The sequence below is a fragment of the Schistocerca serialis genome, chromosome 4 (genome assembly GCF_023864345.2).
Source record: "Schistocerca serialis cubense isolate TAMUIC-IGC-003099 chromosome 4, iqSchSeri2.2, whole genome shotgun sequence".
Taxonomy (NCBI): Eukaryota; Metazoa; Arthropoda; class Insecta; order Orthoptera; family Acrididae; genus Schistocerca; species Schistocerca serialis.
The window spans coordinates 801,293,471-801,317,239 of record NC_064641.1 but is presented as its reverse complement, the minus strand read 5'-3'; the positions used below and the strand labels follow the sequence as shown (position 1 = coordinate 801,317,239).

Below are 23,769 nucleotides of genomic sequence, written 5' to 3'. Positions count from 1 at the left end.
CCCTAGTTCATCTGTGGCTTTGAACCTTAATACCACCCACATTTTGTAACTAACTACTCTGGGCTCTCCCTTGCGCGGTTCCTTGTTGCCCGTGGCTGGTGTCTGAACAGCTCTTCCAGAGGCGGCGGAATGTATCTCAATGCTGGCAATGCAGGACCAGACTAAGCCCTACATGCTTGGTGTACCACGAGAAGACGACATGGCTGATGCATTTAAGGCTGTTTAAGGCCTTAAGACATCTCAGTTTCAGTTATTTAAGATGTGGCAGCCATGGTAGCTTCTAATCAAAAGTGAGACCAAGATATTTCTCCTTTTCCTTAAAAGTGAGAACTGTATTCCCAAGTTTCAAAAGGGGTATATTAAAAAGAATGGGAGCTACTTGTGTAAGAGCCAATTGTGTGGACAAACCATTTTCTCCAAAACATGTGGTGCAAGACCATTCCTCCAACCACCTGATCATCGGCTGAAATTTCCAAGAAGCCATTGTGAGGTTGGAGGATGCACAGAAGATGGAGAAGTCATTCACCAACAAGGAACACAGTACTGGACATCGCGCTGTGGACCTCATACTGTTTACAGCTATGGCGAATGTTGTAACACTCGAAAAACTCCCTTGAGGAACACTCTTCCCTTGCTTAAAATTATCAGATAGGACATTCCCAACCTTTTATCCAAAACGCCTGTCCAAGAGGAAGGTCCATATGAAGAAGGTGGGTAGGCATCCACAGAACCCTCACCGAGAGTTGCAAAGGAATACTATGGTACCTTAGCCTTTTTCCAAATTGAAGGAAACCATGATAATGTGTTGCCTATGAAGGAACGATTATCGAATTGCTGCTTTGAGCAGGATCAGGCTATAAAGCACCGAGTGATACCTCCTGAATCCATACTGAGAATGACTTAGGCGGGACCCGGTTTTGAGAACTCGCACTTTATGCCAGTTGCCCATAAGCTCCAGTGCTATTTTCATGTGCAGCTTGTCATGCTAATGTTACGATAACTACTGACATTTGTCTGATCTTTCCCTGGTTTTAAAACTGGGATTAAAATAGATTCTTTCCATGAATTGGGAGAGCCTCCTGTACTCCAAATTTCAGTGAAGAGCTGACGGAGGACCTTCTCCAACCATGCATGTAACTATTTCAATATGCCGTACGTTATCAAGTTGTACCCAGGCATCATATCACCAGCTATTCACAACGCAGAATCCTACTCCCACAGAGAGGAAGGCTGGTTGTATTCCTCCGCATTAGTGGAATGGAAGTCAAAATAAGTCTTCTCCTATGTCTCCTAATACTGACGGAAAGCTATATCCTGGCTTCAATCGGCCGTAAGGGACTTATATAATTCAGCCATTGTCTGTGCTATGTCTCTTAGACGATGTTAGGAGACTCCTGCACTCTTACAGCTGTTACCGGTGGTTCTGAGTTGCGCCTTGAAATCCTCCTGATGGCTTCCCATACTTTACTTACAGATTTGGACCTACTGATGGATTTCAGGAACTATTGCGAAGACCACTTACTCTGCCAAATTATTCTCCTCGCCTTTGCCTGCACCATTCGAAAGGTTGCAAGATTTGCATCTTTAGGGCATTGACTGATAGCATAGCTGCACTCCTGTCCCTGCCTGCAGAACCTTATTCCACCAAGGGACTGGTCACCTCCTAGGTGTTCCAGTTGAGTTTGGGGCTGATGCATCATAGGCATCGTGAATCATGGTTGTATTGTGATCCACCTAGTCCTGCACACTGTCACGCAACTCGAAAACAGCTAACTGCCTGTAATGCACCCAGTTAGCCATTCTGAACAACTGTCTCGGCAGCTTCCTTTCAGGAACTACTCCATGGGGCAGATGGATCCAGATAGGGTAGTGGTCACCATCATGAAGGTTGTCATCCACCTCCCTTTGAGTAGTGTCTGCAAGGGTAGGCAAGCAGAAGGAGATTTCTATGGCAGTTGACAAAGCCATTGGTGTGCTACAATGTGTAGTTTGACGCATGTTCATCAGTACAATATCTGCAGTGCAGGTCCAATCCTCAAGTATTTGACCACTGGAGCGAGTGGTGTTTGAACCCCACACTGCACTGCTACCCTAAAAGGAAAAAGGGATTGGGTAGTTGATCAAGAGGATGCGCAAGGACCTCACTATCAACAGGATTGTGGGGCAGTAGTTACACAGAGTACACCAGGACAGCAATATTGGCCACTAATCAAACATTAACCACTTGTAGCATTGCAGTTAATGGCATAGGTGAGAAGTGAAGAGAGTGTGTCAACACTGACACACCACCTTTCGCGCTATTGCCAGTAAGGTGTCTTTTCTGTAGAAACGATAACCTTTGAACACAGCTGCATCAGTCTGTTTAAAACGAGTCTCTATTTTAGACAGATGAATGGTCTATCCTCTACAAAGAGTCTCAGTTCCTCCAGACGAGTTCCGTATTGATTTAGATGTTCTAAGAGAATGGGAGCCATTTCATTAGTGTGGTTTTGATTTACCCCTATTCTTCTATTCTTATGCCACGGTGGTTAGGCACTTTTAGAGCGAGAGGGGTGGGGTTAGGAGTGTCTGGGTCCACTGATGAGACATAAAAATCCATATCAGACATGCCAGGATGATGTCTGATGTTGCCTGGGACAGCTTTCAACCAGAATGCTGACAACTTTTCCATGCTCCCTTTCCCGTCAAGGGTGTGGGGGAAATGGGTGCTGGGAGGTACTCTGCTTTGAGGAAAGGGGGCGTTGGAAGGCACTCTGCTTTTTGGTGGATTCATGATGCTCACTTCGAAAACATTGCTGTCTCTTCTGTCATATTGCTAGGTTCACTATGTCTTTACAACCTTGCTTTGGGATGTACAGGTGCTGGTGGTGGACAGTGGTATTCTGAACATCATTAGCCTTGAAACATCAATCTAGGGAACAGCACTATGGAAGAATAAGAAGTGTCAAATTTAGGGAGTTTTGTCACTTTTTATTCTTTCTGTCTTCCGCATATGGGATCCATGTGGTCCCTTATTCCTGAATTTTGTGTTCCTAAGCAAAAAACAGGGCAGTCTTGGCTCTATACTGGGTGGCTTCCGGAGCAGTTAATGGAGGCTGCTGGAGATGGACAGTCAGTCCCAGTTTCATGGACTGCCTTCCTACCCTTTTCACAAGTTGGTTTGCCTCTACAAATCAGCATTGTATGGCAAAAATGCTGGCATTTGTAGCACGGCATAGAGTTAGGTCAGAAGAACGCTGCCGTAATGTGTCCAGGAAGCATTGGAGAACTGATGTTCAAAATGATGGTGTCTTCTCAATTTCTCCATTATTCCTATGCACCCTTTACTCCGCATCCACTACCCTTGAGGTCCCCATTCTTGTTTCAGCTCTATTACGTTCTTTTCCATAATTTCATGGCATGTGAACACAACTTTGTTGGCGTTAAGTGAGTTATACAACGCAACAATTAGGTCATAGTTACCCAATTTTTTCTGGCTTCCTAAGTAGTTCTACCTGCTTTGCCTTGTTAGTCTCAACCAGTAAGGAGACATTTTGCAACAGATTGATAAGACTATGGTACCAGCAAGCCCTTCTAAGCCTTTACGGATATAGGAGGGTACTATTTTGCCCCTCCTTCCTCTTAATCACTACAAAAACATTCTGGTTTTGACTCCTTGAGCCTTGTTACTAAACAAAAGTTGATTATCAGAGCTGGCCTCCGTCATTCATTTAGATGAGTGGGTGTGAGTACTCCCAGGCAGTCCACCCATCACACTGGTAAGAGGAGGAGGAGGATGATTCTACCTTGGTCCCACAAGCAGCAGAGTAATAAGGGTCCTCTCAGACAGAACCCCACTTGCCCAAGTAAGCCTTATGCAGCCGAGATGTGGCACTTTCCCCACAGGTTGTCCACTAATGGCTGTTTCTCAACAGCCAGCATCTCATCGGTGCAGCACTCCTTGAGATTTAGGGTTATCCTCGCGATCCAGGTGGACAGGCCAAAATGCTCATACTTTGTGGTACACAACGTTCCACTGCTGTGCCACACAGTGTTCGCTGAAGCATGCCCAGAGCTTATAGTGATGAAGGACTGGCATCACCTGCCATTCCCCAGATCAGGAACCCCGGGGTTTGCCAACCAAGTCTTTACCCAGCAAGCAAATGTTGTGCTCCTGAGTGCAGGGCTGCTCAAGATTCAGGCCAAGGTGACTGCAGGAGTGAAGGATGTGTTATACGGATAATTCAAAGAAGATGGTGATGGAGGGAAGGCATCTGATAGCTGAAGTTGTGAGACAGACATTGAACTGAGCATGATGTGCTCACTGCATGTTGTGCCATCAGGTTCTTGACAAAGGCCATTCATCCTCGTGGACAGCTGGTTGGTAGTCACACCAACATAAAAGGCTGTGCAGTTTTTGCAAGCAAAGTTGATATATCACATGGCTACTTTCACGATTTACCTGGCCTCAGATGGGGTAGGATAAGCTTGCTACAGAAGAAGAGTAGGAGGTGCTGAGTATGCTGATTGGGGAAATCTCAAGGGGTTGGGAGTGAGAGTAAAATAGCGATAGGCTAGCACATTGTGTAGGTTGGGCAGGCGATGGGATACCAATTCACGAAGAGTGGTGATCTTGGGTTGGATGTTCCTAATTTCATGTCAGGATGAGAGATAAATTCCTGGCGAAGGGTGTGGTTCAGTTGTTCCAGTCCAGGATGATAATTGGTGATGAGGGAGGGCCTCCTTACTAACCGATTCTTGGGAATAGAAGAAAGATTCGGAATGTGTGGAGATGTAGCACAGGAAATCTGTTCATGGACTAGATTTGTGGGGTATTGCCTATTTGTGAAGCATACTGATAAGGGAGTTCTTGTCACGGCAAATACGTTATCTAGGTGGCAAGGCTGTATGGGGTGGATTTTTGGCATGGACGGAATGGCAGCTGTCAAAATGCAGTTATTCGTGGTGGTTAGTGGATTTAAATGTTGACAGGTGTGGATGGAGCCATCAGTGAGGTGGAGGTCAACGTCCAGGAAGGTGGTATGTTTGGTAGAGGAGGACCAGGTGAAGTGGATGGGAGAAAAGGTGTTGAGGTTGAGAAGGAATGTGGTCAGGACATCTTGGCCCCAAGTCCAGATTATGAAGATATTGTGAATGAACCTGAATCAGACTATGGGTTGGGAGTTTTGGGAGGCTAGCAAGGTTTCCTCTAGAGGGCCTATAAACAGGTTGTTAAAGGAGGGTGCCGTGGGTGCCCATGGCTGTGCCACAGATTTTGTGGCAAACCTTCCCGTCAAAGGAAACGTAGTTTTGAGTCAGGATATACAGCGTGACAGTTAAAACTAGCCTGCCTCCCATTTGAATGTAAATACAATATTTCGAATTCTGAAATAGAGTAAACAGGCTTAAAGGACAGTTTTATGCAATAATTGATTGCTTGCATCTTCTGTCAGCATATGAGTTTATTTCAACAGCGAAGGTTGATGTTTCTCTTTGTGGTCTGCAAAATGACTTCAACAGAATATATAATTGGAATTGTGGAAACATACGGAAACAGGTTCAATTAAGGAAACTCTTGAAATTTTTGGGGTCAAGTACCTGGAGAGAGAACTACCAGCAAAGACAGCAATGCACTGACTGTACAAAGATTGGCACACTTCTAGATCTGTCCAAACTGTAGAATGACAAGGAATTCTTTCAGTTCAACACTAAGTTAGTGCAGATATTCACTGAAGAACTATTCAGAGCCCAAAGCAGTTTAGACAATGTGGCCCAACAGGTGCATGTAAGTAGAAGCTGTCAGCGGATACTTAATTTCAAGCCATATCATGTGATGGTTGTGCAGAAATGACAGTAGGATGACAGTCATAAAGGTGTAATTACTGCATGTGGCTTTTGAATAAAATCAACAATGGTTTGTTAGACCCTTTCCCCTACATCATGAGTGATGAAGCACGATTTCATCTTTCCGATCATGGGAATTCACACAATACAAGCCACTGTGCAACAGAGAACCCTAACTTTGTGTGTCAGCTACTGCCCCATGATGAACAAATCAGTGTTTAGTGTGGTGTAAGAGAAACTTGCATCGTCAGACTGATATTTTTTTTATGCTACCCTCAACACAGTTGCATATATGGAAATTTGATACACTTTGTGCTCAAGTCATTGAATATGAAAGAGAATACTGCTTCTTCCAGCGAGGTAGAGAAATGTGCCACATTTCTAAAGCATCCCTGGAAGAGTCCATGATGTCTTCACTATGGAACAAACTGTCAGCAAACCTTTATGGCCATCACTATCACCAGATCAAATGACATATTATTTCCTTCCTGTGGGGACACTTTAAGTGCCTGGTGTGTGAAACGAATACATACACTATACAGGAAATGAAAGACAACATCAGCAGTGAAGTCACGACCATCAATATCTTTACGCCTGAAGGATCTGAATATGCTTTGATATGCCAAGCTGTGTATTGATGTTGCAGGGGTTGATTTCAACATCATATATAAATGTATTTTTCCTTCTATTTTTCCATTGTAAATAAATGGTAGGTCCATGCAAGATCTTCGTTTCTGTAATTTTACTGCATTTCCTTTTTACTTACATGGGATAATTTTATCCGTGCCACTCTTTAGTTGGTAATGTGTATAAGGAATGATGTGATGGGTTTGGCATCTAAAGGGCTTAGGGGTGGGAGTGTTCAATAGAGGCAAGGCTATCAGCATGAATTTTGGTGTAAGGGTAGGTGGTATCTACAGTGATGAGTAGGGATCAAAGAGGTGAAGGTGTGGGGATATTGGAAAGTCTGTGAAGGAAGTGATCAGTATCTTTGAAGATGCAGGCAATTTTAGAGCAGCTGGTTGCAGGTGTTTATCAACAAGAGTTGAAATTCTTTCAGAGGGAGCACAATAGCCAACTACAATTGGGCATCTAGGATTGTTGGATTTGTGTATTTCGGGGAACACGTAGAGGGTGGGCGTGTGGGATGTTATGTTGTAAGGATGAGGAGGAAGGTGGAATCAGGTTAGAGGCTGTGAGGAGGTCAAAAGGGTTTCAGTGTGGATAGGAGGTTAAGCTGGACTTCCCGTATGGGTTCACTCTGGCAGAGCTGGCCAGCTTTGAGACAAGGAATTCCTGGAAGCCAACTAGGGGGTGGTTAGGTGGGAGGGAGGGACAATCACCATAGGATGGTGGTATGAACCGAGTGAGACAAGGTTCAAAGTTGGGAAAAAGTTGGCTTTCGTTGGAGGGGTTGGAGGCAAAGAAGTATTTCCATTGCAGGAATCGGGAGAAGGAGATTAAGTCTATGAGAAGTTCAACAAGGTTAAACTGGGGTGGGGGTGGGGATGGGTCTAAATGATAGGCCTTTGGATAGGACAATATTCTCTGCCAGTGAGAAACTTCTCCAGTTTTATTCATATGAAATTTAAGAATGTTTTTCATATTGAGAAATTTCCCCCATACATTTACTCAAGCTGAGGACATTCTCAAGTGAAGCTTATTCTCCAACTCTACATTCATGAAAATCTGAGAATGTTCTGTCAAATTCCAAGAATAAACTACAGTCTCCATTTTATTCATATGACCCAATGTCTCTTCTGAAATTTATGAAACACAAAGTTCTACGCAACTGCAGCTGCAACAAAGATCGAATAAATTTGTCCCCCTGTACTGCATACACTACAATATCTTGTAATGCTAGAGTTACTCAATACTTGTACTAAAACAATTCAAATTGTTTCAGATGACTTTCAACATCCAGTAGTATTACACAAATCATTAGATATTTATATAGTTTTGTCATGCACTTATGTTAATACTATGTCTTCTCCATTTTTATCAAGGTTTTGAAGAAGGGCACAGATTTAAATCAACAGCCACAGCTGTCAGTATCATCTTCAGCAGTAATGTCATCATCTGACTCCTCTGAACTACTCATACATAACAAAGTCTTTAAACACTTTTATGAATTTGCTTCTATATTAGTTACCATTGCAATTGATTGTGAATTACATGAATTTCATCTATCATGGTGAGTAGACGTTCTGTAGATATATGCTCCAGAAAGTCTCCAACATGGTAAGTTGTTGGATTATCTGTAGAGTTTACAATTAATCCAATCATTCACGATTCCAAAAAAACACTCTTTGCATCTTGATAGTATGTTCCCTATTGATTCATATATATTCTATTCTTGAAATATTAATTTTATATCTGAAACTTATACTCAATGAAAATATTTATTATATTCTGGTAAGTGTCCTTCAGCGATTACATTTGTACCATAATGTGAAATTACGTCCAATAAGGAGTAGAGGAATGTGTGATGTGCACTTCAAAAGATTTTGATTATTTAACGTGTTCACCTAACTTCAACAACAACAACAAAAGTTTCTCTCATATTGACAACTCTGTAAAATTGTCAGAAAATGCATTTCCATAAACTGTCCATAATTATCTTGATAATTTCTTGCTGCACATAAAAGTAAAATTGGAACATAGTGCAACTATTACTTAACACACTGATGGAAGTTCCATGTCTGTACAGTGACTAGTTTGCCTGTTTGAGCAAGTTGAATGAAATTTAAGATTACATGTTATTCTGTGCTGGAGCACATGACACACACTGAGAACATTCCCACGGAGGAGGGAATGTAGCGAGGAAGAATTCACCTGTCAGAGAATATGCTTGGAATTTATTCATGCGAAATTCAGAATTACTTCCGAGAACATTCTTTTCCTCTGAGAATCATCTCTAGATAATGTTCTCTTTCCTATTCATATTCTCTTTCATATTCATATGACTCATTGAGTATAAATACACAAAGCATTTGTAACACGATCTGGCCAGTTTGCTGAACCTCTGGTCATAAGGAAGGGTATGAATAATCACAACTATTAATAACACACTTGATGGTTCTATGTAGAAGGCGGTGAAAACTGAAACGTTGCCCCGTTAAATGCTGCACAGCACAGAGGCAATTTCCTAGTGAGAAAGAGCTGAAGAATTATTTGAAAGTTATTTTCTCCTCTCTACTTCAAAGGGAGAACATGGAACTACACCTGTATTTGTATCTATAATGAAAGGGGGCTTACAATGAACATCAGACACTTAGTAGCCAAATAAATGAGGCAAAGAGTCTGAAAATTGAGTTTTGACAAAAACATTTTAATTTTTGACTAGGTTCAGGAGTTGAAATAGGTAAGTCACCAAAGCAAAACTGTTCACTAAAAACTAGATTAAAATCAGCCATTTCTTAGTTGTTTTTTTTTTTTTTTTTTTTTTTTTTGTCGAAGATTACATACGAGAAACTTAGGACATTACCACGAAATAAAGGCAATTTACAGAATGTACAACATACTGTTACAATCTTCAACAAATGTGGGATGTGTTTTTCTGTATCCAACACTAGCACTCTCCTAAAATTGAGAAACTTTCTGATAGTATTTCAGGGGGGGGGGGGGGGGGGTGAGAGAGAGAGAGAGAGAGAGAGAGAGAGAGAGAGAGAGAGAGAGAGCGCTGATCTAAGATGACAGAATGTACATTTATTTGTTCAAACAAATTTCGGGCTTGCAGCCGGTCGTCGTTCAATACTTCGCACGATATTTCAACTGGGCACCTGCCAGTCATCTTCAGGTGAGCCGTCACAGATTGTACATTTATTTATTAATAACAAACATTTGTAGCTATAAAATCTTTTGGATTTGAAATTTATTTTTATTCATAAACCATTTTATTGACAAATGATGAATAAATGTTTATTATAAATATTTTATTTGTCATTCATGAACAACAGTTTTTATCTGTATTCGTAATTCAAACCAACTTTTGGCAGGTTTACTCCTCTCCGAGAGAACAGCAAAATAGGCCATGATTAAGAGTATTACTGACATACACGTGAAAATTATGCGCTTCAAATATGATGAGACATACCTGTTCTATAAAAAACATGTTCCAATATACTGGAGCAATAGTGGCACCATCAAATGCTGAACACAAAAAACAGCTCCAGCATCGTCACACATATGTAAATTATAATATATACAAGAGTCATCTAGTCGGTAGTGCTACCGTTCAAAACAAACTGCCATACAGTAGCCACAAAATGTTTTGTGTCACAAGCTCTCCAGATGCCACTACTGTAGGTGTACACATATTCTTCAACGATAATTGTATGATGTAAAATAAAAAATGGGCTACAATCAGCAAAGTCTGTACTGGACTTTTGAGGTATAAAAAGTCATTACAATAATAAAATGCAAGAAATTGAAGCATGAAAAAAGTTAGCTTGTTAAAAAGGAAAAAGTTAAGTGACAGTAATTCTGATACACTCTAGTGGCGATATTTTAGATATGACATAAATAATAAACAGCTTTTGGAGTACACAGTATAATATAAAAATTACAAAACAAATAGCTAAAGAAGCCCAATGAATGAAAACAAACTGCAACAAATAATCAGTACACACTGTTGGTGCTACCGCCGGAATGTCACATAATCAAAAAGTGGTTAGGGGGACATAACGGCCAGAGAGGCCCTTGCACCCTGCGGCATGCCATTCCAAGAGGAATGACAAAACACTGTATCAGTCCATTAACAGGATTATCTAGTTAGTGAAACATGTTATATAAACAGTGAAGGAACAGGAAAACACTAGAGTTATATGCAGAACATAAATAAACAAAGTAAATATGTAAAGCACTCTATGCTAGGTGAAGCCAGAAGCAAGATACATAGAACAGAGGTTGGTTGGTTGTTTTGGGGAAGGAGACCAGACAGCGTGGTCATCGGTCTCATCGGATTAGGGAAGGATGGGGAAGAGAGTCGGCCGTGCCCTTTCAGAGGAACCATCCCGGCATTTGCCTGGAGTGATTTAGGGAAATCACGGAAAGCCTAAATCAGGATGGCCGGACGCAGGATTGAACCGTTGTCCTCCCGAATGCGAGTCCAGTGTCTAACCACTGCGCCACCTCGCTCGGTAGAACAGAGGTGTTCTGAGATTGGAGTAGAATGCTGTCTTACAAAGCAAGGTAGGTATTGGGTACAAAATCACTTTGCCAATTAGGCACTTTTGTCGACTCTTGTTTTCTCACTTTATAAATTTCAAGCTCTTCTAGCAACTTAAGAGCATGGCCTTTTTCCACCCTGTGCAGAATACGCACACTATTCTCAATGACCAGTTTCTGATAAATGCTGTATCAAAGCAGTTTTGTTAGGTGGCTGTGAATGTTCCTTAAACCTTACGCTGATACAATATTCATCACAGTTATTACTATCAATCCTGTATATGCTGCAGCCATCAAATTTATCATCTGTCCTTTTCCATTTATGTTTTACTCGGAGTTTTAGGGTGGTGTTAACTTGAATGCCTAATGTAAGGGCGTGTGACATCATTTACCGGAAAGCCATTAGCTACAGCCATTTACTTTAAAATGCTGTGTTCTTTATGTATTTCAAGCTGGTTAATAGAGCTCTCTTTTTCAACTTCCATAGTAAAAGTTATTTTTGGGTGCATGCTACCTATTGCTTGGGCAATGCGTTAACGTCACTGGTGTCACCCTCCATCAGTAGGAAAATGTCAACAACTTACCGTTGAAAAATCTTGAGCTTACTAATAAGGAAGTTGACAACAAACATAAGTTTTCGATTTTCAGAAAACCTATATGTACAGACATTATCATCAATGCCAGTTCATGCCATCCTCCACAACATAAAAAGGCCTTCACCTCAATGATTCACCGGCTCCTTCGTCTACCTTTGACCGAAAGCGAAATACGTAAAGAACTCAGCATTTTAAAGTAAACTGCTGTAGCTAATGGCTTTTCTGTAAATGACGTCACTCACCCTTAGACTAGGCTAAAGAGACTTATAATAAACAGCAGGCAGGCAGGCGCGCGCGCACACACACACACACACACACACACACACACACACACACACACACACACACACACACACACACACACACAGAAACTAGAACAATAAAGAAATAACAAAAACCATCCATATGAAAGTTCATGGCCAAATGTCCCTGGCAAATAGAAATATGTTTCTGGAAATCTGAAGTTAGATGTGGCTTTCAAGTTAACACCACCCTAAAACTGCGAATAAATCAAACGCAAAAGGACATATGATAAATTTGATGGTTCCAGAGTATACAGGACTGATTGTAATAACTGTGATGAATATTGCATCAGTCAAATGGCTGCTCCTTCAACGTAAGGTTTAAGGAACATTCAAGCCACCTAACAGAACTGCTCTGAGACAGCATTTATGAGAAACTGGTCATTCTATAGGGAGCATTGAGAATAATATGCATATTCTCCACACAGTGGAAAAAGGCGTGCTCTTAACTTGTTAAATAGCTTGAAATTTATAAAGTGAAAAAACAAGAGTCAACAAAAGTACATAATTGGCAAAGTGATTTTGTACCCCTACCTTGCTTTGACAATGTTCTACCCCAATCTCAAAGCACCTCTGTTCTATGTACACATATCGAAACAAGTTTTGCATCACCCCAGTTTCCAGAACTCCTGAAGATAGGCATTGACTGTGGATATGGTATCCCAGACAGAGTGACTGACTATTCAGAAATGTCACTGAACCCGCCTAAACATGTGAACAACCATGCATGAGCAGCACCTATTAGACACAAGTGTCCGACACCCAATCAGTTCCAGTCATTACACCAAGAAGGAGACACATGGCTCATGTTGTTGTGTTCTGACAGAGGGATGCAGAGAGACAGGAACTGTCAATGACATGCCTTGCTCAGGCTGCCCAAGGGCTACTACTGCAGTGGCCGCTACCTACGGATTTTGGCTCTGAGCAACCCTGACAGCAATGCCACCATGTTGAATGACGCTTTTTATGCAGTAACAGGACATATGCTTCACACTCCATCCATGGTGAGGTCTATCTTTGCAACCACAACACCATGCAGCACGGTGCAGATGTGCCCAAAACCCTGCCACACGGAATGCTCAGGACTGGCATCACATTCTCTTCACCGATGAGTGTCGCATATTCCTTCAACCAGACAATCATCGGAGACATGTTTGGAGGCAACCCGGTCAGGCTGAACACTTTAGACACATTGTCCAGCGAGTGCAGCAATGTGGCCATGTGGAGGCTCCCTGCTGTTTTGGGGTGGCATTATGTAGGGCCGATGTTAGCTGCTAGTGGTCATGGAAGGAGCTGTAACGGCTGTACAGTACATGAATGTCCTCCTCCAACCGACAGTGCAACCATATTGGCAGCATGTTGGCGAGGCATTCGTCTTCATGGATGACAATTCGTACCCCCATCATGCACATCTTGTGAATGACTTCCTTCAGGATAACGACATCCCTCTACTATAGTGGCCAGCATGTTATCCGGACATGAACACTTTCGAACATACCTGGGATAAATTGAAAAGGGCTGTTTATGGACGTGACCCACCAACCGTGCCGAGAGATCTAAGCCGAATCGCCGTAGACAAGTGGGACAATCTGGATCAATAGTGTCTTGATACGGGCATGCATCAATGCAAGAGGACGTGCTACTGAGAATAATAGATACCGGTGTGTACAGCAATCTGGACCACCACCTCTGATGATCTCGCTGCATGGTGGTATAACGTGCAATGTGTGGTTTTCATGAGCAATAAAAAGGGCAGAAATGATGTTTATGTTGATCTCTATTCCAATTTCCTGTACAGGTTCCAGAACTCTCAGAACCGACGTGATGCAAAACTTCTTTTATGTGTGTCTCTTTGCTTCTGGCTTAACTAGTATAGAGTGCTTTACATATTTACATATGTTGTGCATGTAACTAGTGTTTTCCTGTTCCTTCTCTGTTTATATAACATTTTTCACTAACTAGACAATCCTGTTAATGATCTGATACAATGTTTTATCATTCCTCTTGGAACGGCATGCTGCAGGGTGCAAGCACCCCTCTGATCTTTATGTTCCCCTAACTACTTTTCAATTATGTGGCGTTCTGTCATTAGCACGAACAGTATGTGCTGACTATTTGCTGCAGTCTGTTTCAATTCATTGGGCTTCTTTAGCCATTTGTTTTGTAATTTTTATATTATTCTGTTTATTCTGAAAGCAGTTTATTATTCACCTCACATTTAAAATATCACCACTAGTGCGTACCAAAATTACTGTCACTTACCTTTTTCCTTTTTAACAAGCTAACTTTTGTCGTGCTACAATGTATTGCATTTTATTATTTTTATGACTTTTACACCTTATAAGCTCAGTACAGACTTTACTGACTGTAGTCCACTTTTTATTTTACATCATACAATTATCATTGAATAATGTGTGTACACCTACAGTAGTCGCATCAGGAGAGCTTGTGACACAAATATTTTGTTGCTACTGTATGGCAGTTTGTTTTGAACAGTAACACTACTGATTAGATGATTCTTGTATATATTGTATATATTATTTTGTGTTTGGCGTTTGACGCTGTCACTATGGGTCCTGTATATTAGGACATGTTTTTTATAGAAAAGGTATGTCTATCATTAAAGCACACAATTTTCGCATGTATGTCAGTAATATCTCTCATCATGGCCCATTTTATTGATTTAAGCTGTAGACAATCCACTAGTTGCTTTTGTGTTTTTCCCATATTTTGCTGCATATCTGAAGATGGTCATTGCTAACCCAAACCAGTAGTCTGAGGATGTTCAAGTTTGTGACCATAGACGTGAAATAAGGGAGATATATTCTACATTTTCTGGTCACTGTGCCATTAGTGACCATGTCGCAGCCTGTGGTCTCTAATTACGTTATTCATCAGTAGATATTTTAAATCCAATTCACAAGACAGCACAGAATAAAATTTCATAGTTCAGCTGTGGTACATGTTCTTTTAAGATGTAGAGACTACTGATTAATTTCCGATTAATACCAATTTCCCCTTCCTACATATCTGGTTTTTATTTTCCTAACACATGATCATGATCATTTAATACATTCTAGACACTACTCCTAGAATATATGCACAATCTTATCTAAAAGACAATTATTGATCATAATCAAACATGTTTCTCTTTTTCTGACGAAGGCTGTGGCCGAAAGCTTTGTGCAAGTGCCTTTCAATTGTGCCTGTCTGCAACTTAACATGTAATCTTTAGTCTATTTTTCCTACATTTTTGATATTCGTATTAGTCATAATGAATCATGTGAACAACATGTGACAGTACTGTACAAGAGCAAAAAAAGCAGAAACAATAAATCACAAATGTTGCATCAAATTACAAAGATTTTATACTGGATAATAAACAAACACTATTGCTGTATTTCTGCTGGATCTTCCCAACTGCTGTGATTTTCATTTTATTTTTCTTACCTTTGTTCAATTCCTAAATGAGCGTTAATGCTGGCATAACGTGCAGTGCCTGTTAGGTTTTTGTCTTCACGATATATTATGTGCTGGCGTGTTCGATTATCACGGAACTTTTTTGCTAATCCAAAATCTATCAAGAAAAGCTGAAAGAGAACATTGATGAATACTTTATTAAAAACTTGCAAACAAAGTAAATTTAAAAATCAGTATTACCCACTGAAATATAATACAAAGATTAATTAAAAACTTAATATGTAACAATTTATGATAGAAGTTACAAGCTGAAATACTGAAAATCCATTTAATGTACATGAAGACATTGCTGAAATATTACCTTATTACAATGCCTGCCAATACCCATGAGGAAATTGTCTGGTTTGATGTCTCGATGTATGAAGCTCTTACAATGCACAAATTCCACACGTGCTATCATCTGGTCAGCTAACATCAAAACCGTCTTGATTGTGAAACGGCGCGAACAGAAATTGAAGAGATCTTCTAGAGAAGGTCCCAGTAAATCCATAACAAGAACATTGTAATCGCGTTCTTGACCATACCATCTAAAATGAAAAATTAAGAACACTTACTGGATGGAACCAAAATGTGGACACTAGAATAAATTTAGCATCTCTTCCCATTCTAGAGCCAAATTTACTTACATTAAGATCTCAAAGTGTCTAAAAAAAAGGCAAGAAAGAGAGAAAACTAGAAACCAGACATCTTGTAATAGTTTTTTTAGTAGTATATAACAAGATTATTGTTTATACACAAATAACTGAAGCAGAAGTTGTCATACATACTACTATAGTTTCTTCTTGATAATGCTGAGTTTTTCAGATCCTGTCACATCAAGCATATGATAGGTACAGGGAAAGTGAATAAACCATTTAAGAAACAACTTCAAATTAAGTGTTCATGTGATATTATAGCAACATATGAAAGCTTTGTAAGATGAGCCCTGGGCAAATTAACAATACCTAGTACATACTGTATCTGCACTAATAACTAAAGTGGAGCAGTGGAATGCTTTCCTAATGCCAGTAAAAAATTTTCTGACAATATGAAAATATTACATAATCCTACAGCAAGGCAAGAGAACTTGCACACACTTTTTCTTGACTGATACGAGATGCAGGTGTGAGTAGAAGAGCAAGCAAGCCATGATGCAACACAGACCACTGTTGGGCCAGCAGTAGTGGGGATGGAACAAGCTGGATGGAGCAAGCTCTACCTCCTTTATGTATTACAGCCAGTTACTTGTGTTTTATGTATAAAATCTCTTAACATAAATCATTCTGTGGCAAATGAGCTCTTTCCAGGACTGAATTGTATGCTGTGTGCATAATGAGTCAGGAACTGCTTCACCACTTTGTTTATTGCAAAAATACCTTGAGCTAATAATGTGTGTGTGTGTGTGTGTGTGTGTGTGTGTGTGTGTGTGTGTGTGTGTGTGTGTGTGTGTGTGTGTGTGCGCGCGCGCGCGCTCCTAAATCACTGGACCAATTTTAACCAAACATGGTACACATATCACTATCAGGCAACAGTCACTGTGGGGATAACCCACCTACTTATTATAGTTCAGGAGGTATGGCATCAAATAATTAAATGTGTCAACAACTGCCACACTATGCATTAAGTTTATAAATATATTTATTTTTTACTACTTAGACAGTCCTACAATCTAGTCAAATTAAGGAAATCCCAGACGTCTGGCAGCGCTTTTGACAGCTTTCAACTTCTAAGCACAGACATCTGCAGGAGAAAACAAGAGCAATCTACTGACTTTGAAGAAGCATTGCCATAAAAAAGTTTCCAAAATCAACTGCACAAGCATGAAGCAGCTATACTCATACATCATACATAATCTTTTGTACAACAGTTTCATAATTTCAAAGGTGTTTTCACGAATACTTGGATGTCAATTTTTTTTCCAGCATTACACTACCAACGAAGTTCAGTTTTTGTTTTTGTGTCTAACAGAAAATTGGAAAAATGAATACCCGGGTAATGCCAGCTTTGTCATCTAGTATATTGTAAGTTTCTTCAAAATATTTGAAATATTTGGGATTGCTGAGAACAACCATCTGAAAGGAAAGGATTGCAGAAGGCGGAAAATTAAAGAGGATAAAATATTACTATGAAACATTCAACATAAGGAAGCACTTTGTATAATAAACTTTATATTCTTTAGTAATAAACTGGTTTTTGTATTAGGCCTATTTCTGAAATCTAAGTGAATAATATAGAAATAAAAATACAAAAATAAATACAGAAATTTCAATTAAAGTGACTTGAAAGAATATGCTACCAAAAAGGCAGTGGATATGATATTTTCCACCAACAAAATCAAACATTGCAACTCATGTAACAACAATCATAACTATTTACCATGGACCAAAGCAGTGAGGATAAAATCGCAAAACATCACGATGACAGGACTGTAGAAACTCATTGAAGTGGAAAGCATGTTTTTCGCTCCCGATGAAAAGATGCAATACATTAAAAAATTCTATCCTAAAAAATTCAGGCCCTAAGCAAACTATGAACGGGATCCACTATCTATTGTGGATATTAATGCTGAAAGAGGATAAAATATTACTATGAAACATTCAACATAAGGAAGCACTTGGTATAATAAACTTTATATTCTTTAGTAATAAAGATGAAGCATTATATATCACACACAAGGGAACTCAAGTGCCCATTTCAAATATTGAACACCAAACGCAAGCACGAAGTCTTAATAACATTCGTTTGTGATTTTATACTGTGGAATTAAGTCTTTGAAGCTTTTAATGTCTCATTATGTACAAGCCCACATAAGTGGTAGACAGTGCAAGTCCCTAGGTTACCTGAAGTATTTACTTTGTGTGTGCTCTGACAATTGGCATCGCTGCATTTTAACTTTACTGACGAAGGCATAAGATATTAAGTTTTTTAAATGCATGAGTAAACTTTCGAAAAAGGAAGAAAAACTGCAAGTGATTTATAAACGCTTCTATGACAGCGTTGTCACGTCTGTCATATTTCGTGCGCATTATCTTCAACACAAATAGTACGACACATGTTTACCTTCTGCTCTATAACCGCAAGTCGACTTTGTAACCTATCTGGGGAACGAAAACTTATTTTACAAATATTTGATACTGCGTCCCTTTAACATTGCTTCTTGAACTACAAATTTGCTACGCATTAGCTGTGGCGTAGAGATGCAAGAGTAGCGACACTGCGGCATTGTTCCGCCATCAGGCGGGCTCCGCGGAAAGTGTGTTACCGTGTCAGCTTACACTTTCTCCGGTTGTAAGCGAACCCTGTGCCAGGGCACACCGTGAGAGCAGCGAAACGTATCATGACTGTCATCAATTCTAGCCGCCATCGTCGCACTTGGAAAAGCATACGTGACACCATTTCTACTAAGGCAGCATTTTTAATCAAGATTTTTTTATGCCACATCTGACCGCTTCGGACACGGACACACACACACACACACACACACACACACACACACACACAGATTATATATATTATTCCACTTTTGGTTCCGGCGACATTTATACGGCTTATGTAACAGGCTCTTTTCCAGGAAAAGCATTCGATAAGTAGAAGACTAACACTGTTATGATTCACCTTCATGGAACTGAATTATGAAGTCACCCCAGATATGAGCGCACTTGGCAATGGCAAACGTGTAACACTAGTGTTTAACCTACTAACAACTGTGAAGTGTTAATACAACGCACTAATCCACATCGTCAAAAAACAGACGCGCGCGAAAGTGACAGCTGCGACGTCCACCAGAGTGAATCTGGCTATACTTCATGATCATCTAAAATGATAGTGACCTAAATCGAATCAGTTGCGACGGTAATTTTCATGGCAGGGCAATTCTTTATGCTTGGCATTTATTGTATGCACTTAAACTGCAGTGGGAAGTATAACTATTTCATCCTTGGAATTTTTAGGAATTTGGGAAATGGCAATGTTGGAACTAAACACATACAGAGACGGACAGACGTAGTCAAGACCATGGATGAGCAGCTTTGAATGTTTAATTAATTGAGTCAGAAGGCGGAATTACTTGTTTCGTGATTCCACTGACGCGTTATCGCTCAGAATACGTGTGTATTACGCAAACGCCATTTACCGTAACAATGTTACGTTACCCTATGACAAGTATTCAATCACGCTCTAATATGACAGTATGCATAGTAAACGGTGGAAATGTTGAAGTTTGTACCTTGAGAACTCATCATCATTCGTGTCTGCTGCCATACAGTTCAGCTACGCGTGATCACATATTCCACTTAGGGCGGTAAAGAAAGAAACGATCCCCGAGGAGAGAACAATCATCCCGCGTATACACGAACAAAATAAAACACGTAAAGAAATTGGAGATGCTTTACATATAAATTCGACCACTGTGTGTTGTCAACCAACACTATGAAATGAGGAATACCATAGTGAATCAGTCTAGGAGAAGTGCTCTGCCAAAAGTTTCTTCTAGAACTAGAAGACAATTGGTGAAGCAAAATTTCAGAACAACAACAACAGAAATTAGAGTACATCTGGAAGAAAATCTTGGGAAGGTGGTTCATGAAACAACAGTTCGCTGGGTTCTAAACAGTATAATTCCATAACGCCAAGAAGAGAAGCGTATGTAAAGCAAACAAGAACAAGAGTTTAGTATTCGCCACTACGTATGCAACTAAGAAAAATGAGTTTTGAGATTGTGTGTTCTGGTCATAGGGTTCAATGAACCATCTGCCAGGCACTTTGTGAGCTGCAGAGTAATCATGTAGATGAAGATAAAGGCAATCATGTAGATGAAGATAAAATGAAGATAAAGGCAATCATGTAGATGAAGATAAAGGCAATCGTGTAGATGAAGATAAAGGCAATCGTGTAGATGAAGATAAAGGCAAGTTCATCTACAACACACCACACACAGTCACAATACCACCTCAATCACAAGACTTGAAGCGACCTAGAACATCTGACAAGAACATTATCAGGAAACACAACGTTAAAAGTAAGCTAAGAGTGAAGGACGTTCTGCAGGAATGGAATAACATTGATTTCGGATGTAACCTGCAAGCACGTACTTCAGTAAATGAATGTGACATTAACAATGAAATAAAGGTGTTTTAAGCCAAAAGAGAGATTCGTTTATTTTAAGTTAAATGTTCTCTTTTACTGGCATAAAGTTTACATTCGAATACTTCTGTCCACTTCTACAATCCTGTAATTTACACAGCGTTATTAGCGTGTAAATAATTTTTTTGCAAAATAAAAAATAACTCCCTAGAATGGAAGCAGCTACGACAGAAGCATCAATTAGAGGGTAAAAAATGGGATATGTGGTAAATCCATTCCAAGCTATTAACACTTTTTCTGTGAAGCGATATTCTATACCTGGTGAAATTACCAGACAATCAAGTGGTTCTCCAACTTCAAACTTTTCAGTTCACACCACGTTTCCACTTTTTATAAAATTTCAAAATATTTTTAAGTTTGGCACTTGACTCGCCTACTTGGCATGACAATTTTTTATGCTGTGCCTGCAAAATCTGCCACATTCAAGCAGAAAGCAGTTTTTAAATATCACGAATTTTAAAATAAATCTTAAGATCGCATTACACACTTTGGAGAAGTTGACACCAGTGATTTATCTTTCATACATGTTAAGGACCTTAGTTGGTATGTACCCTAGCATAAAGGTAACTACAGATGTATTGAAACTCTGACTGGACTTTTCCCTCTACGTTTTACTCCATACATTTGACATTTGGCCACGTGTAAATGACAGAACAGGAAATACTTGGGAAATGTACACTTAGGAGAGATATGGATGATTTCCTATGAGCAAAGATGTCTAGCACAGATGTTCTGGAAGCACTGTGGAATTCACAATGAGATATAGTGATAACCACTTGTATAGATGTCATAGCTGTTACCGGTTCATTAGTTTCACCACGCGTCGTTAGGGTGAGGAGAGGAGTGGAGAGGGGGGGGAGGGGCGGGGCCTGGTCGTTGTCACAGCAGATATGCGCGTGACTACTGCTTTCTTTTTTTTTTTCGGAAAGTGTCATTGCAACTCACGATTTTAAGAAAGCTGCTATGCCTTAAGATGTACGTAGAGGGTGGCAATCTTTTTCTTTGGTCTCTCTGATGTAGTTTCTTTACACCATATCGCTTCAGTAGGATATTTGCGTTCTTTTCTGTCCATCAGGCTTTAGACGCCCACTTTAACATCATCGTCAATGATTATACAATTCTTACTTCGCTCTTTGAAAACGAAGCTTCATAACCGTGAAGATAAAAGCAATTCAAGTATCTCCCCTTAAGAAAACTGTCCTTTCCTAGTAACTTACAGCTTTCCTCTGCACAGGGTCTATTTATGTGTATTAATCGTATGTAGTTTCTTCCGTTTGCTTCATTGATTTCTTACGTATTTGACAAATTTATCTCTTTTTTAGCTTCAGCTAATACTAGTATCTGGAAACGCTGTGATGTACTTGCCTTTCTTCCTTCCTGTGCAAATTGAGAGCTGCGATAAGAATTAAATGATGACGTACAAACTGCCCAGTGTATAAATGTCGGATAGTGGATCGTATACAGATTTCCGTTCCTCTTGTTAGGATAGGTTATTTTCAACAAGAAATCCATGGCGAATACGACTAACGGCTCACTGCTTGGGAAATGGTAATACAACCACACATCAACATTTAGGGGAGAAGTTATCAGACAATATCAATCAAAGGAAGCCGCAGCTTGCAACTCTCTCAACACGCGTGTCTCAAGCGTCATGTGAGCAGCTACTTCTGCGGCCTCTCATCCCCTCCACCGGCTGAGACGCGCCTCGTCTTTGTTTATTAATGAAACCGAACGTCTGTCTCGCAGTTCCTTCAGCTACATCTCATCAGTTGCTGCTTCCAAACGGGACGATGGGGATCTACACTACACATCCGGACTTTGTTATGGCGTTTCTTTCACAGGGACACAAGTTTTATAAAATCCATTGGTACTGCGGATCTCAAATTTATAAGAAACTGGTCTTAACACAATTCTGTCATTTGGGCTGGCATTAGGAAGTCTGTTCGGCCACTCATTGCTGAGTAACATTTGTTGTTAGCAACTTTAAAAACTAAAAGTTCGATGATTTTCCATCTGCCTAAACCTTTGTTCTTTCTCACGAGACTTGTATCTCTGCGTTTAACAACTCAAATTGCTGCGTGAGATTATTTCTGGTGCAACACAAGGATTTTCACGAGTTTGAGCATAACCAACTTCTGTCTTCTTTTGAAATTTCTTCCGCCTCTTCGGTTGGCTCCTCTAGATCATTTTCACTTTGTTCTGAATCTCACTCGCAGACGATGGTCCTGCTCCATCGAGACCTACTACGCAGCCCCTAGAAAGATCTGTGTGTATACAGATAGTTCTCTCGATGTCAGCCGAATAAGATATGGACAACGTAATAAACATCATTGCACCCTTCCATAGCCAATACACTTATTTTCGGCTTGCAACAGATCAAGGACTGTTTTAGATATATTGATTCGTTGTCTGTTTCTTTAATGTTGCTTACTGATTCACCTTGACTGTCGATTTTAATTATTTTTAAAAACCTGATTCTCTTGTAGTGGTGAGCGAAATTCAGTGTGTAACGCTTTCACCATAGCAACGCTTTCACCATAGCAAATACAGCTTTCTTTTCTTTCGATGCCGATCGTGGTATTTTGCTTAAAATGTCACCGTGAAATTTTAAAAAAGTTCATTTGAAAGTCAGCTGTTCCTTTCGTAAATCCAAGGCACGAACCCGCAGCACTTAAATTCCTCCTAGAATGAAATGTTTGCCGGCCGAATAGGCTGATAAAAACAGTAGAGCGAGGAAAGTCTCATTTCCGAAGACGCGACTCAGATGTAAAAGCTGTTGTTGGACGCTTTCTTATTGATTCCAAACGTCATCCAGTATTACAGTTGTGAAATGACGTGAAACACGATACCACAAAGAGTGTCAACTTCGTTCTGAGTCGACGATGCGAGAGCGTGCTGAAATATACCTACGGATTTTTACGTGAATTCAAACGTTGTAAATAAAAGAAACATTAACATTTTAAACCTTTATTCTTCATGTCTACATACTTCAGCCCACTGCCGATAGAGGAGCTCCGAATTGAAGCGTGTGAAAGGGTTGTGCACACACAACTATTCGGCGCGTGAGAAACAGCATGCTGTAATCGAGTTTCGAATTCGAAGAGGATGTCAGCTTCGACCACAGGTTTCCATCCACAGTATTTTTTTCCTGTATCCGGAAAAACGTTTTAGAGGGTTCCAGGAGAAAAATTTCTAATGGAAACCAGCGTCCGAAATCGTCATCCAATGAGGCAACAGTACCTCGCATTCATAGCAGACAAGGGCTTTCCGCGCAGCAG

General features: G+C 40.1%; 1 protein-coding gene across 2 annotated transcripts in view; it reads right to left on the bottom strand.

Moving 5' to 3' along the window:
• Nucleotides 1-23,769, bottom strand: part of LOC126473397 (casein kinase I) — a 104,986-nt gene that overhangs the window by 23,586 nt on the left and 57,631 nt on the right. For both annotated transcript variants that reach the window (XM_050100406.1, XM_050100407.1), the window contains exons 3-4: nucleotides 15,672-15,897; nucleotides 15,341-15,480 (exon numbers count right to left, since the gene is read on the bottom strand). In XM_050100406.1, coding sequence (XP_049956363.1) covers nucleotides 15,341-15,480; nucleotides 15,672-15,897 — 366 coding nt within the window. The remainder of the gene's footprint in view (nucleotides 1-15,340; nucleotides 15,481-15,671; nucleotides 15,898-23,769) is intronic.